This window comes from Acanthopagrus latus, chromosome 24 (genome assembly GCF_904848185.1).
Source record: "Acanthopagrus latus isolate v.2019 chromosome 24, fAcaLat1.1, whole genome shotgun sequence".
Classification (NCBI taxonomy): Eukaryota; Metazoa; Chordata; class Actinopteri; order Spariformes; family Sparidae; genus Acanthopagrus; species Acanthopagrus latus.
Window position 1 is genome coordinate 4,706,956 of NC_051062.1, and position 16,660 is coordinate 4,723,615.

At 39.6% G+C, this 16,660-nt stretch overlaps 1 protein-coding gene across 10 annotated transcripts in view; it reads right to left on the reverse strand.

The window, feature by feature from the left end:
* Positions 1–16,660, reverse strand: part of LOC119015607 (interleukin-1 receptor accessory protein-like 1) — a 298,993-nt gene that overhangs the window by 211,769 nt on the left and 70,564 nt on the right. For 9 of the 10 annotated variants that reach the window (XM_037091778.1, XM_037091773.1, XM_037091776.1 and 6 more), the window contains one exon: positions 786–881. In XM_037091778.1, coding sequence (XP_036947673.1) covers positions 786–867 — 82 coding nt within the window. In that variant the 5' untranslated portion in view covers positions 868–881. Of the gene's footprint in view, positions 1–785; positions 882–5,016; positions 5,077–16,660 lie in introns of all 10 variants that reach the window. The other variant, XM_037091772.1, reaches the window with a different exon arrangement.

Here is a 16,660-nt window from a genome sequence, read left to right on the forward strand (position 1 = left end):
GATGCAAGCAGCTTCTGGTATAAAAATAAGACTGACAAAAGACTTACTTTATGTTTCATATTAGCAAATGTGGATTGTTCCCCTTGCTTGCATCTATCACTTTTTAGAAGGTAATTGATTTCAGTGTTGAGAAGCATGCAGTATTAGTGCCAAAACTACGTAAATACTTGAATATCCCTACAAAGGCCACAGCTGAACCCTTAAATGAAAAGTGCTTCGTGGATCAAGAAAGTAACTCACTCATATAATCACTCCTTCACTTTGCACCTAACCAACTTGACACACTCATAGATGATTTGAGGGCATAACTTAAATCCACAAAGTTTATGTAATCTGTCATTATGTAATTAAGAGGTATGTTGCAAATTTTGTTCTCATCACAACAAATTAAAACAAGATTATACCATATAATTGATCTGCAAATTTCAACAACATCATATTCCATCATAACACAGAGAACCTCAAACTGAATACTGAGTGTGTTTTTGGATTTGAAAAAGAAGCAGTTAAAAGACAGGACAGCACTTTTGTTCGTCATGATGGGTTGGGGTCTCCAAGTACAACAGCACAAGTGTGTGCTGTGATCCCCCTGCTATTGACTGAGACACAGTTTGTGCTTTCAGGCAAAGAAAAAAAAAATAGTTGGCAGGTTCCAGGGAATCAAACCCACATCCAATAATATAACTGTAGATGTTAAGATACAAGGTAGTAAATTAGATTTCTATAGAGCATGTTTTTCTCATTGCTTTTTAGGACAATCATTAGAATAAAAACACAGGACTTACCTGAGCCTCTCTTCGACACCACCTTCAGGCAATGGACCACAACAGCGTGAAGCAGGATCAGAAGAGGAATCGGAGCTTTCATTTTTTTTACCAGTCCTACAAGGAAACAAAAGCATGAGTCATTATTCTGTACTGAGACGGGCTGTGAGTACATTCAATCCATCCAAAACATCAAAAAAAAAAAGGAGAGATAATGATCTTGGCTGGAGATGCTTGATCAAAGCTCAAGTATAAAAAAAAACCTGCAAGTTTGAGCCAATAATTGCAGAACTTTTGCAAGACCTAAGGTCAGTTGGAAAGAATCCAACAACCCTATGTGCAAATTCTGTTCTCAAAGTGTTTGTCTGCCTCTGCTTTATTTATACCAGTGACTCTTCAGGGACTAACTGTATAATCAGGGGGAGGCTGTTGATGATACAAATGTCAAAACGGATCTATATCAAGGTGAACCTGGCTTTGCAGCTTTGTCAACTGCCTACAACAGTAGTGCAACTTTTCTCCCAACAATCAGGTGCTGACAAATATCAGGATATATCTTTGTTAACTCATGTGCTCATGATAATAGGACTGAATTGACATTTCGCAGTCAGACGCAGCACATTTTAAGCTTTCACTCTCCAAGTCTGGATCTTTGTGAAAGGAGTGTATTAAACTGGTGCAGCCAATGGATTGATCCGTATTAGCTCAAACCACATTGTTGTATTGGCTTATATGACAGCTGATAACAAAAAAGAAACTGCAGTAAAGAAATGCCAGAGAAAGAAAAGAAAGAGAGAGTAACTGTTCACCTGTAAAGTATCGTGCTCGGTGCATGTTGTGATCAATCCCAAAATATTTGTTTTTGTTATGTGTGAAAAATAGTATTTGCCAATGCAATGCTTTGGTTTCAAAACATAGGGGGTTGCAAGGATCTTTCAAACAGCTTTTCTATATCGCTTTCCCGGTCTACTGAATTATTTCCAGCTACGAAAATTAATAGAGATGCAATATCAAATTAACATGATTAATCTGATAATGAATACCCTCTTGCAAATCGGAACTATGTATCAGATACAGCATTACACCATGACAAAGAAAAACTCATTGGAGTCTATGTATAAAATAGGACTGATCTGAAGTTCGTTACAGGTAGTGTTTATTCAGATTTTGCCCGCAGCTAACAGTATTCCTCAGTGATGCACTTAATCATTAAACCACGTCACTGTATAATTCTTCTATCTGTTTAGCTACTAATTAATCTCTTTGCTAGAGGCAAAAGTGCTTTTTCTACTATGGCGCAAGAAAGTGCCCATGGAAGCTGCAAGGGCGCTTCCATTGGCATTACAGTCACGACAAAGATGCTTCACATAGATTCCACAAAGCTGCATCAGAAAGCCTTTGAGGGGAAACCCTGAAAAGCCACAATAACCCTTGAGACGCTCACAGAGGCATGCGAAACTGGCTGGCAGCCAAAGATGGCGACATTGGCGTGTTCTCCTCATCAAAGGCCTATTGTTGTCAGCCCATGCTTCCTGCAACCAATGCCACCTCGGAAAAACTACATGCCACCACACAAAAATCTTATCTTTTTAATTAGTTTTCCATGTTGGGTGACAGTCTGCAACATTTGCACAAAAGCTTGGGTCTTTTTCTTTGGTTTGAACACAGAGGAAACGACTGAATCACCAGTTCTGCTTGGACTCCGTCCGGCTCACAGTGATATCCTGGACGACTAGGCATCAAAGCAAACACTTATCACTGAAAAGGTTAAAAAACAGTGTTCTTGCAATGCAATCTAATTATTTTTTCTTTTGTTGGTACTAACTATTCCGATGAACAAATACAGCAAGTCATGTTCTTTTAGGTACACTGATCATACACTGCTTCTATTGGGTACATTGATCATAACTGCTTCTGTTGGGTACACTGATCATACACTATGCTTGCATGTGTGCAGAGAGCAAAACTGGTGGATTATGGGATTAAATATATTAAAGAATCACATATGAAAACATGGTGCTTCACTATAAGCTTCTCTACAGCCGTTGAGAAGAAAATGGTTGTAGAAGTGGGGGTTTTACGAAGCTGGATTTACAAAGGACAGTGATCACACCATGATTTTTCCCAGAAACAATGGTTAGTTTTATAATATTTAGGCAACATATATCAAAACCAGGGACGGCTATAGCTCAGTGGGTAGAGCAGGTCGACTAGTGATCGGAAGGTTGCTGGTGTCTTTGAGCGAGATATTGAACCCAACATTGCTCATCAGTGAGGGCCCTACGATGAGCTGGTGACTTGTCCAGGGAGTACCCTGCCCTCGCCTTGAGACAAGGCTGGGATTGGCCCTTGGAAAGGGATAAGCGGCTATAGACAATGACAAAACATGACATATCAAAACCAGGAAAATAAAATATTTAGCTGCAATATAGTTAAAGAGAAACATTGTACATGTATATAACATGCAATATTTGAGCTGCTCGATTGCCTATTGAATAAGTGCAAAAGATTTTGCATATTGCAAAAAAAGGAATACAATATTGGTTGTGCAAAAGGGAAAAAGAGTTATTAAACATCATCTATATGGTACAGTAAACAATAGAGTATACCTGTAAAAAAAGACTGTGTTTAATTACGATCGGGAAAGTGGAACTACCTGTACATTGTGCAACATCCAGATACTTCAATAACGACCTGTACATAATTATTATTTTCATTACCGATTATCCTGCAGAGTCTGCACAAATGTATCAAATAATAATTGGTCGATAAATTGTCCCAAAACAGTAAGAAATGCCTATTTGGGAGAATGTCTTAACTGACTATTGACTATTTGTTTCAGCTCTAATTCAATATGATTTTGTGAAAGATGCAGATGAAGTACGGAGTGCAGTAGGTGGGCAGTGGTGGGGAGCCTTAAGCCTAAGGGGACGAAGCTACCCTGTTGTGAAGAGATCCTTCCGTACAACATAACGATCTGAATCAACTGGGCTGGACTATATAATTGTCTTAACTGTTTTGCGAGCTCTGCACAGGCACCTGCTCTTGTTGATGCTGAACAGCAGTCTGACAATGTTCGAGGTCGATTCCAACTTCCTCTCGCATGTGTGACGCCAAGGAACCATCTCAAAAGTCAGGACAATTCAAAATGACCGCTCTGTGGTAATTTGAGGGAGCCCAGTGCGGTCAGTGCTTGTATTTAGAAAAAGGTGGCTCTACTAATCCAAACTGTGCAGAATCCAAAAGATAGTACCCAGACATTTTATTATTTTAAAGTGTGATAGCTTAGTGCAGATGACATCCTGTCAATATGCTTGCACCAAATGCAATCTAATTGAGGATTTTTGAGAAACTTCCTCTTAAAACAATTCACGACAGAGGCGAACACCGTAGGTGGATCATCTTTAGGCAGGATGTTGCAGGCCTCTTCAAGAGAAGAACAATGGTTGGAGCTTTTCCACAAGAGTGATGTGTCATATATTTCAGTAGAGACACCAGCTAAACATTGGGCATTTGTTCTTAGCACACAACAAGCTCCGCATTCACCTTCAGCAGGGTCCTTCTCACGTCCGCTGTATACACAAGTGGCAGGTCCTCTGAGGAAAGGGAAGGCTGCTTTAATGGCTGTGTTGAGGAGATCAAAGGACGCATAAAAGGTGTTGAGCTAATCTGGCAGACATGTGCATACTGATGCAGGGACTCTTGCCTTTGTAATACATGACTGTCCGCCACATCTATGTGGTTGCTGTTGTCGTTGAAGAGCCTTTTCGAGCCTCTACTTGATACCACTCCTTTGTGTCCATGAAGACTGCGTTCCATTTAGCTCCTGTGGTGTTACACACTTCTACCAACTAAACTGAGAGCAGTTTTGGGCTCTGAATAACATCCACAACCCAAATAACATGATCATGTTCCTCTTCACAGCATGATCAGCTGATATTTGATGAAACTGTTGATGGGTATCACTTTGAGGGTATGGTTGCTATGCATCAGTCATGGCATGTGGGTTAGAAGCTGCTTCAGTTACATCAGTTCCTTATTTAATAACTGATTTTTACCAATGACTTGAGTCTCTTAATTAGCTAGGAGTAAACTAGAAAATAAAGAAAGGGAAAGTGATCTGATTGTTTAAGATGAAGGTGCAGAGGGCTTATAGCTACCAGGGATATCTGAATAAACACTACCCATATCAAGCCATGAAGGAAGGAGCACATTGAAATCATGGCAGCGTTTCCCCAAAGGTAATACATACTATGGTTAAATATGACTATGCGTCTTCTTTGATTCCTGGTCTCTTTATGAAAATGGCCACCTGCCTGAGAAACAAGATAATCAAGGGCTTATCAAGGTCAAACACTCAATTTGTTATCAGTAATCATGAAAAGGGTGTCAATGTATTATTGTCACTATCATCTTACTTCTTGGCACATAGTTATTAGCGAGTGAGAAGTGAAAGATTCACTGCAGCTGTCTAACTGTCAGAGATACTATCGGGAACACAATAGAGCAGAAAAAAGCAAGAAGAGTCGACCCACTTCAACAAATGAACGGATGCTGGATGTCCAAAAAAAATGTAAGCTCTTGGAGAGAAATAGTCCTCCCTTAAAAATCTCACAATGAAAGCTTATCCTGTCAAGCATCTCATAGTGTGCCATTCTTTAAAGAAAAGCTCATCCAAAAGGTGCTGTCACCTGCCTCTCACTCTTTGATTGTTTTTTTCCTCAAGCAGCCACTTTCTCCACTCCCTGACAGTGTTTCCTCCTCACAGATTCATCCAAAATTCAATTACTTTAGAGGAGGGTTCAGCAAGAGAAAAATGGGGCACTCTTTCAACACTCTCAGGGCTCCGAGTTGGCCCTGAGGAATGCATCTCCCTCTCACATTCGCACACAAACAATTTCAGCAATCGACGACTGAGGCTTTACTGCCTTACTACAGCTCGCCTGGTTGATATTGAGATGATGATTTATTTGAATCTCTCATGAGAAGTCTTGCTATCGCCTTTTTGATATTGGGTTGGGTGGTTCACACTGAAGACCCTCCTGATCAATTCTGAACCACTGCCCATAACTGATGTTTCTAGATGACTGTTCATATCTTTGTTGAATGCTGCCCATATCAGACAGCAATGGTAACTGACAGCAAGAAGCAATAACAGATAACTGTTTTTACGCCCACACATCTCCCCTTTTAGAAAAACATTTCAGATCTGTGACTTGGAGTTTTGATTGAACTGAGGTGTAAAACTTGAAAATTTACTCCTTTGTCTTCCTCCAGCGTTGAGTCTCAGCAATGGCTGAATCAGACTGTCATGGTTGTCACGATTACAAAATATTTTCATGACAACAGAATAGTACTGTACTCTTAGCATAATTTTTAGGGGTGGGAATCTCTTGGGTTTTTAAATCTCCGATTATTGACTTTTGTATAATAAGACATGATGATTTTCATTACACAAATTTACTGTTAATTTTTGTTAAAAGAAACAGGGGAAGAGCAGACTCTAGAATCCTTAACTACACCCCATATTTGACAGAATCTAACCTGAGCTCTTAAATATGATTAGCATTACAGGTCACGTGCCATGAATCATATATGCAGATTGAATAAAATAATTAACACTGTGATACTCTTGCGGTATGAACACAGTACCCTCTCTGTCTCTATCATTATCCCTGGTCCCCAATCTCCTCTCCCCCCATGTCACCCTTCTGCCCTCTTCCTCCTACCTCTAGTCGGAAAATTGATATGTACTCTTCTTGGTGAGTTATTAACATTTCTATTTGTGAGGAACACTTTTCAGGCCCTTACACCCTTGGCTGACGCACGCACACCCACACAAGTCTGTGCTCTCCTCACTGAATTATTCCATTTTAGATTATCTAATAACCCTGCAACCGCAAGCCTCCATGTTCTTGACATGAAGCAGGAAGTGTAAGAGAGAGATGAGGATGCTTCTCGAGTGCAATCGATGTCTCTAAACAAGTTAAATACTGTAAAAGGTCTTCTTATAAATGTTTGTTCTGCTGGTGTAAAAATATGCACACAGTCCTCTGCATTCTGCTGATAAAAAACCTAAAGAACAATTAAAGGTTTGCATAGAAACACTATCCAGCTTTGTATTTTCATCATTTGCTAATTTGTCTCTTATGAGACAATGAGAATTAGAATTAGAATTGCAAATCTGAATTTTCATACAAAGATTTTTATTTTCAATGCAAATTAATATCAGTCTCCTTGATTTCTAATAATCAGTATGGGTGTCAATCCTTAAGAAAACACATCAGTTGATCTCTGTTTCATTATAACTGGAGCAATTTAGCACATGTTGTAAAGTCACAATAAATTAGTGAAGGAGGAATGCATCAAGGCAGTAATATTACCACAATAATAAGTTTACATTCACCAGCCCACATTCTGTCGAGAAGGATTCCCCAAATTTACTAAACCTCAATTCAATATATCTTCCTCAAGAATGCTGAACTCAACAAATGACCAAAGAAACAAGTGATCTTAGAATCAAACTGGGCTATTAGCGCACCATTTGATCTCACCACTGAGTAAGCTATGCGAAAGTGAAAGAGAAATGCTGTCTGTAGGGAAAATATGGCAGATGAAAACAGTCTATGATGTTTCATTTACAATTTTGGTCTTGGAAGCTTTTAACTACAAGTCGGTTTGACAAAATCCACATTCGGGGACAAACACAAATGTGCACATGCAGGCCCATGAACACTCATAGAAACTGTCTTTGTAGTCACGTCCAGCTCTTAGCCCTTTACCTGAGCTGCCTGCTAACTAGATTCTTTATCCTGCCTGGCTGTCAGGGAAATAAGGATGACATTAAATGAACGGAGAGCTCTCTTTGGATATTCCAGGCCAGAGCTAAGCGGACCTGCTGGAATCACTGAGAGGAAGAGGTGAAAGGGTAGGAGGGGATGAATGGATGCTTGAAAAAGAGTGAAGAAGAGAGGATGAGGAGAAGGCTAATATGAGGCAGCATCATGAGACAGTGACAAGCAGTGGAGCAGTGAATCACGCTAGAACTGAAATATTCTGGTGACTGTAGATTCTTATGCAAACTATCAATATTTTGACATCCTAGTGATTATCATCTGTGTTTTACTGTGTCGACTGCCTCTCTAACTGTCTATAAAATAGTTTTACTGTGATTTAGAAGATTAAAACAATTTGGAGCATCTACAGAGCAAACTTTCCAGAGTTAATAGATGTTGACTTTTCAACGCACAGACGATTATTGGGGTTGTCAAAGAGTTGTTTGTTCTCTCCCAGCTGCTTTGGGCACTAAAGCTGCTATTCAAACTGTCTTCAAGTTTCAAATTAACTCTGGTGGGTAAGGATTTATAACAGAAAAAGCACAGCGATGATTCACAAGCTGATGGATACTGATAATTCTGCTCTATTGCTACAACACAGATCATCTAACACATTTGAAAGGATAATGCTTTACTTCAAAACATGTTAGGAGCAATAAATTATCCAGATCATGTACCACATACAGGAGCATACTGAGGTTTTGCATTGCTGAACAGTCACTTCACACACAAAGATATATTTGGTTGATCCAACAACTTTCCTGCTGCAGCTATGAGAGAAGATCTGTGTCGATCGACTTGGATTAGCTCTGTCTCAAAGTTACTTGTGTAACAGACTCCAGGAAGCCGTTTAATTCAAGCACGTGTCTTCTCTCCAGCTTTTCAGGCTTGATCTGTACTGCAGGTGTCAATCAAACCCTCAAACACGATCAGAGTTCAAGGTATGAAATAGGATTCACCTCAGGAGGAAGCATGCTACACTAGCTGCTGAATGACACTTGGAAGACCTCGTGCTGCAGGGTTATCTGAAGCCTAACATTAGCTACATCTAACTATAGCAGCAGTAGGTATACTTCTTTGCAACATCCCAGATGCTGAATAAAATGAAAAATCATCAAGGCGAGGCAGTGTCTTCCATCGGCAGCAATGAGATATTCACGGGCTGAAGGATTTCTCTCTTTATCTCTTTCACACACAAACCTCAAGCACACATTTTTACTCAACACCTAAATTTAAATCTGTGACACTGAGACTGATCCACTGCTGAACCAATGACTCCCGAGCTAACTCTACAGTATGCTAATGCTATTCATTGGAGAGCATCAAAGTCAGAGTTCTTCAAGGAGCTCTGACTTTAAGAAAGTAAAAAACACTGCATATTTTACAGTATAAGGCAGGTTGGCCGTGATCCTCCGCTACAACAGAACAGCTATAGATTACACAGAAACATAAAAGGGGACAAATAAAATGTCAAACTTGAATGTTCTTAAACCATTGAAGGAGTGAATAAAGGCCTATGAAAACAGAAATAATGCCCCAGCAGCTCTTGTGGTTATCCAGATCACTTCAGCTGAATATACTGTCTTGTCTAAGCAGCAGGACTGCGGGCTGATTTAAGGGGGAATGAAAGAGGATTGTCAGATTATTAACACAAGTTAATAAGCGCCTACCCTAAAGCAACTATAATCATTAAGGCTGCAAAACTTTTATCTTGCTGATTTTTTTCCCCCACATCAAATCAACCGATAGGAAGAATCAACTTGAGCCAAAAGCAGAGCAAGTGCACAATACAGCCAGCAGCGACAAAACAAACAGAGCCTTTGAACATATAATAAGTCTTTCTTCTAGCAGACAATGTGCCTGAAATTGTACAGTCAATTTATCTGACTTTGTCGGTTGAGGTTGTGGACTGGTGGAAACTACTTCAGCTTTCATCATTGATGAATGCACAATTCTATGGATAATGATGGATAGATACGCATGTGGCTTTCAGATTATTTGATTGCTATATACAGTACATTGTGTTAAGATACACAGTCTGTTTTGTTACAGGGGAATTTAAACCACACAAAGCAAAGCAAACATCCTCTTATCAGACAGGTGCACAAACAACACTTGGAAATGTATATTACATATATTATACATACACAGACACACAAACACACACACACACATATATATACACATACACATATATATTTTATTTTCCAGGTTTGTAACTACATTGCAAAAGTGGACACACATAAATCTGTCAACGTGAAAGCCATTTGTCTTCACCGCACCTTTTCTCTGAAAATGTCCCTTACATGTCTGAACCAAACAGCCCTGCAAGCAAAAATAAACTTAAGTGCTAAGGTGAGCAGACATGCTTTAGCTACCACTGAGAGCTTAACGGCGCAATGCAAATAAGCTTTCACACCATAACAGACGAGCCACATCTCCATGCTAGGCAGCTGAGATTCAATATCGTAGGACAAGGAGTGCTGCGTCCCCAGGCCCTTCTTGTAAAGTGGCCCATAAATCAAGAACCCTGTTGAGAGCCGGTCTCTCTGGGTCTGGTCCAGCAGGGGGGAAACGGAGCCACACTCTGGCTGGGAAAAAGACACAGTGGTATAACCCTCCCCTGTAAGGCGAAGTGTGCCTGCGCAGCATAACATTATTACAATCATTAGCCAAACTGGGGATTAGATTATTACTGGAATTGGTATATTGCGTGTATATACATGGCAGAGGCTCAAGGTGTTAAGCCATGCATGTATATGAACTGGGTCAAACTGTATACACTTAGTAATGTTGGTTTATATTTCAAAGCTCATATGTTATAGCAATGAGTGCTGGTAAATGGGGACAAAGAAAAAGGATGTGAAAGTCAGTTTAGTCATATCTTCTGGCACAGACTCATACTTTGTGGACAGACAGACAATCTTAATGAGATCCCCCCCAAAAAAGGTTTCCTGCCAAAATACCTGGCTCCACTTTGGCAGGGATGCACTGGATTGCCATCTGGCACAGGACTGCAAGAAGCGAATCTGTGCATTTCACATGCATTACTTTGTAACATGTACTGCATAAATGTATTGTTTATATCACAAATCAAAGCCATGGATGATAAAATGATTAGTATGTGACGGGGTGTAACTAACAGTTATATTGTTTTATTATTAATGTAATTGTTTTGATTAATCAAGGAGTTGTTTGGTCCATATACTTCAGTTTGTGTCCTTAGTATTTTCACACATCTGATTTAACTGTTTTATGAGGGGCATACAATTGGCAAGCTGAGCCTTTAGCCATGGTGACAAGTTTAGAATCTTGGAATGACTGGAAAGATGCATGCTTCCCCCTTGTGCAATCAAATAAAGGAAACCGATATAGAACTTCATGTTTTACAGCTAGACAGCTTTTTATTGTCCCTTGTGAAGGTATCCACAATAACCCCGATAATGGAAATCTATCAGAACCAACTTATACTGATGTATAAAGGGAGTAAAGAAACCAAACATATTCACACTTAAGTGCCTGGAATGAAATGAGGGCTCCAGACTAATTTTTTTTTTAATAGATGCAGAAATTTAGGGGTGCACACTGTATCAATTATACTGACTATATAATAAATACTTATATAGTTGCATTTTCATTTGAGGACAGGTCACGGCATATTTTATGCCTTAGACTAGCACTGTGTTTGCGTGCTCAGAACAACTTTCAGACTCTCCCCCTCCACACATTAGCCACTTCCAGTGCCATTCCCCATTCCCTGCCCCTCTCACACACATTGGCCTGCCACCCGTCATTCCAGATTCCAGAATCTTTGACTTGAACCAACATATCCACTGGCCGCACATGTCCCAAATTTTGGTCGCAGTCTGGAGCAGAGGTGGATTTCAGCATTCTATGTCGAGATTCAGTTCCCATCGGTCAGTTCGGCAGGAAGAATCATTCATATCCTTTGTTTGTTCATTCATTCAGTCACGTTTCTCATACAACGTCGTTTAGAGGTGAATCATGTAATACACAGTTCTCAGTTCCTCATTCTCAGACAATCATGCCAACAGACAACATAACCCTGTAGTCCAAGGCTAATACATAGCTTCAACTTCATGATTATGTGTACTTTTAGAAAACACAACAGTGGATAATGTGCCTATTCACCTTGACATTAAATTGACATGTACTGAAGGTAGGCCAAGGGTGACTGATTGACTGAACGAGAACAATGAGCTATGAACAAAATGAAATGTTTTTTTTTTTTTTTTTCATGGAAACAATTGCTATGCTTTTCTCTTTCTCATTGGCTAAAATCTGACAACACTGTCCTAGACTCAGCATAGGATTGGCTGGCTCTCAGTCCTCATCACCACTTTGATAACTGAACAGTGAAGAACCCAGCGACTAGTCTGTGAGAACAAAAGAACAAACGAGAGAGAAGTGAAATGTGGAATCAGGTAAGTTTGTTTGCGTTAAAGAGTCACTCCTTTGAACTGATTTGTTCGCAAACAATCCATCATAAGTCTGGAGCCCAGGAAATACATTCACAAACTATCAAAACTGTTGGTGAAACAAAGGCTGACAAATAATTGATTAATCTTTGCAGCTCAAGCCTGTCATAACTTTACAGAGCTGTGAAATTCTGTCTTATATAGCATTTCAAATTGCTGTACTGTATTTACCCACCTGATAGATTTAGTTAGAGGCTAGTCAAATTGGACATCCTGGATCATCTTTCATATTTCTCTTCTGTATAGCAATACATCCATGCCAGCACAGCTACTAGTGTTTTTTTTTTTGTTTTTTTTTTAAACTTAACACTACTGTCAGTCTGTGCTGGAAGTCACCCATTCATGATGTCTACTATTACATTAGACACTAAAATAGTTTGTTCAAGGATGAGGAATAAATCGAGATTTTGGATGCAAGCAAGTCATAGAGAAGGACTTGTACTGGAGGCAGGTTACATGATACATTATATATTACAGACTTGGTTGTCAACACTATGTTTACCCAGCTCTTAATAGCTAATGACAAATGAAGAACTGCTAATGAAGCACTTTTTGATTGCACTCTCTATAAATCACTTGATGTACTTGTTCTATTGCAGGTCCTGTCTGATTCAGATGAGGGGATATAAGGTTAGGGTTAGGGTCAGAAAAGCGTTTCCTGCAGAAGCAACTCATATATGCATTCAAACACTATACCGCTACTTTGTGGTCACTGAATTGATCATATACATATATACACACATATATACATACGGGCATTTTCTGGGCATTTTCTTTTAGTGAATACTTAAGCCTCCCCTGAGACGACTCCATCCGAAATAGGCTTGTAACAGCCTATGCTGAGTTTCATGAATATCTCAAAACCAGCCACTTAAAATACAGGTCAAAATGTGAATAAAGATTGGTGCTTGCGATGGTGTTTTGATAACATTAGAGAGCGGTGTCTCGCTTGCTACGCAACTAGCTTTCAAATGCATTAGCCTGCACAATAATGTAGTCTGTGTCTTCCTATTTTCCCCATTTGAACTGGCAGTTTGTGCGATTTTTTATCTCCACACCAACGTATGTAATGTCACAACAAAGCCTCCATGAATGAGTAAGCACAGATCTGATGAAGAGAGGGGGGGAAATGGGAGGAAAAATTGCTCATTTTGGTTCTCCTGGCATGCAATTTCCATCCTCTATCCACATCTCTCTAAAAGCTATCTAAAACACATCAACTTCATCTTTCTAGGCTGGATGGGCCTCGGAGGATCACCTCCAGACATGGCACAATGATAGTGGGGCTGAAAAGAAAGGATGAAAATGATAATTCTGCCCTCTTGCTTATAGCAATGGGCTTCTCATTTTACTGCTGATTAAAAAGGGGAGAAAAATTCATAAAACGTCACTTGCCCCTAGCAAAGAAAAATACTGTATACTGCGGTAATTGATCATGCCTCAGATGGCTGTTTCATCAGAGGAAGTAAAACATAAGTATTTCATCACCCCCTTCGTCATTTTAGCCGTGTTACAATTGACCAGCGCAACTTTTAAGCTCCGGGGCATCCTACACTGTGGCTGACCTCGAGTCCTTTTATTTTCTGCTGTAACAAATGGGAAAATAAAGCACTTTTAAATTGCATTTGATTCTGGCCAACCTTGTGCTTTGATCCCTGTGAAGACACACACGTACACACACAGAATAGCTGGCATATGTTTTTTTTTTCAAGGAGAATGTAAAGAGACAGTTGAAAACGATGCCATTACCATCCTTTTATTGTGGCATTAGGCATTGCTCTGCTAGGGTAGCAATGCCATTACATGCAGAAAGTAAATAAAGCTAGCATAGCAGCACACTCAGCTCAGTTCACATCCATACATGAAGGCATTCAGATCAAGGTCTGAAAAATAAGTGGGCCATGAAAATGACTTGCAAGGCAGGGCATTCTTTTTGATACCTCTCCACTGAATAACAGCAGCAAAGGGTGCACAGAGAGCTAAGGGACACAGAGTGAAAAAGGGAGCCTATTTTGAAGGTCATTTATTCTTCTGTACAGCCTTGTCTTCGATCAACAAGTGATCAGGGTTGCTGTGTTCTTTGAAAGAGACATAGTACTTGAGGTTCCTATTCATGTAGGTGACAGAGCAAGCTTCTTGTGTTAAACAACTGAGCTGACCTGACATGAACTACATTATGGTTGCTGATAAAGTTTGGAAACCATACCCTTAGTTAAGTTGCAGTAGTTTAGTAAATAAGTCTAGGATTGAGTGACCAGGTAAAGTGCATTGCCAGCGCGGACCTCAGCTGTAAGTAAAACCTGGCAGATTGAATACATCTTTGATATCAGAAAGGAAATGAATCCACAATCATTAAAAATGATCTGTAAAAATATCATTTAAATATTGACAAGTATTGACAGGAGTCAGACAGGATATGTTCCCACTGGGGAGCTGAAACGGGTCTCTCATCAAGTGCTCGATTATTGAATGTTAGTAGAAAAGTGTGCCACTTACAGGAAAGATTGCACTTTGCTTCAGATAATCTCCATGTTTGTATAAGATGAGAGATAGTGGGGCCAAGATGCAAGTGACATGCTGACAAAGAACATCTGGGGAGTCCATGGGACGACTATCTTGCTCTTTAATGCTTTTATTAGGAACTTCCAGGGCACCATGCTCCCTCCTTCTCTATAGAGTACACATTTTGAGGCGCAGTTGCCTCTTTTTCCAAATAAATTTGGATACTGCAGATTGGAGCTTGCTCCAGTAATTAGGTGGAGGGGGGAGTGGGACCATAGAACTAACTAAATTGATCCTGGGCAGGATATTTATTTCTAAAATAGAAATACAAGTTTGGATAGAAATTAGGAGGCCAGTCCATGGTTTAAAGAGGGAACATTTTCAATTATTTAAAATGTTGTACTATGGGAATTGTAACTGGAAGAGTAAGTTTGACCAGTAAGTTCCTGTACTGTGGGGTTTGAGTGTAGTTTTAATCATTTCAGTAAATACAATTCCAAAGTCCTCCAGCATAGACCACAAATATGACCACTCCAACTGATCAAAAGACTGAGAAAACAGTAACTAGAGCAATCAGTTGGGTCCTCATCCTTTTTTAAAAGCAAAGAAACAAGGGCAGTGTTAACATCCCTCAAGAATTCTCCCTTTAAAACTGAGAAAATAATCACAGCCAAAAGAAAATGACCCAGATGCTCTCAAAAAGCCACATCAATTTCAGGGGAATCCCATCAATGCCTGGTGATATAGCTGCATGTTTTTTGCTGCTTTCCTCAGTCTCTCTAACATGATCAATTCATCTAACTTAGTTCAGTCTGTTCCCAATAGAGAAATTTTTCACACTGATTTTTATCTGGAGTATCTCTCATTTATATAAGTTGGAATAAATTGTTTGGAATATAATATTTCTGTTTCGCATCTGTGCTGATATCACCACTGACCAACCAACAAACCGACAAATAAACCACACACACACACACACACACACACACACACACACACACACACACACACACACACACACACACACCAGGCTTAAGTTTTTTTATGTCCAGAGACAAAAAGTGACCAGCTATCCAGAAATCAGAGGTGAGCAGTCTCCAGTCTGAAGGGTGTCCAGCCACAGTGACATACTACCAGCAATTTCTACCAATGCAACATCTAAGTCAAATTTGTAGTCAGGGTAGGAAAGCTCAGTCAATTACCATAATAATTCCTGCATATTTCTAAGCTAAATCAATACACTTAAAATCTTACAAGTGACTTTTTTGTCAATCAACTAATCGTTTTCAGCTCGATACCTTTGTAAGGTCACACAAACAAATTCTACTGCTGTACTGATTCTAGTTACTACAAAACTTTCTCATTTCACAATTTTGCTTTATTCTTTCAAAAGTGGCTCCTAACTTGAGGGTCAGTAGCCTGAAAGGGCTAGAAGATAAATCTGAGGGGTTTCCAGATAACTATTTACACCATACCGTATTAGATACCATATTCGGAAGAACAAGTAACATGATCCTGCCACACAAAATGAACTTCATCTTTCTTGTGAAATACTATAGTTTTACACCACCTGTAATCTGATAGCCTGGCTAAGATAAACCAATGAATGGAAAGTTGGACCTGAAAATTCTTTTTTACTTAAGCCTGAAAAATGCACAAATAGACTGCAGTTTTGGTATTCACCCATGGTAGTCATGATTCTTCTTTGTATGGGCGAGACGACATGCCGAGACATATTTTAATCTACTTGATCTACCATACTTGTCAATTCATGACATGATGGCTGCAACAAAAATAAATAGCTCTGAATCAGATCGATGCCCAATGATTGCGATGGAAAATGGAACATGGTATGAGGAAAGAGGAATCTCATCTTCACGGGAATTGGATTTTCAAAAGATTTAACCGAGAGCGCGTCTGTTATGCATGTAGTCCACAGGCTGTAATACTCAGATTTCACAACAGTCAATACGTCTGCACAGCAGTGCCAGGCAGGAATGGAAGGTGCTCACGCTGAAGTACCATTTTTGCACACACGCACATGGTCACATACACAAAT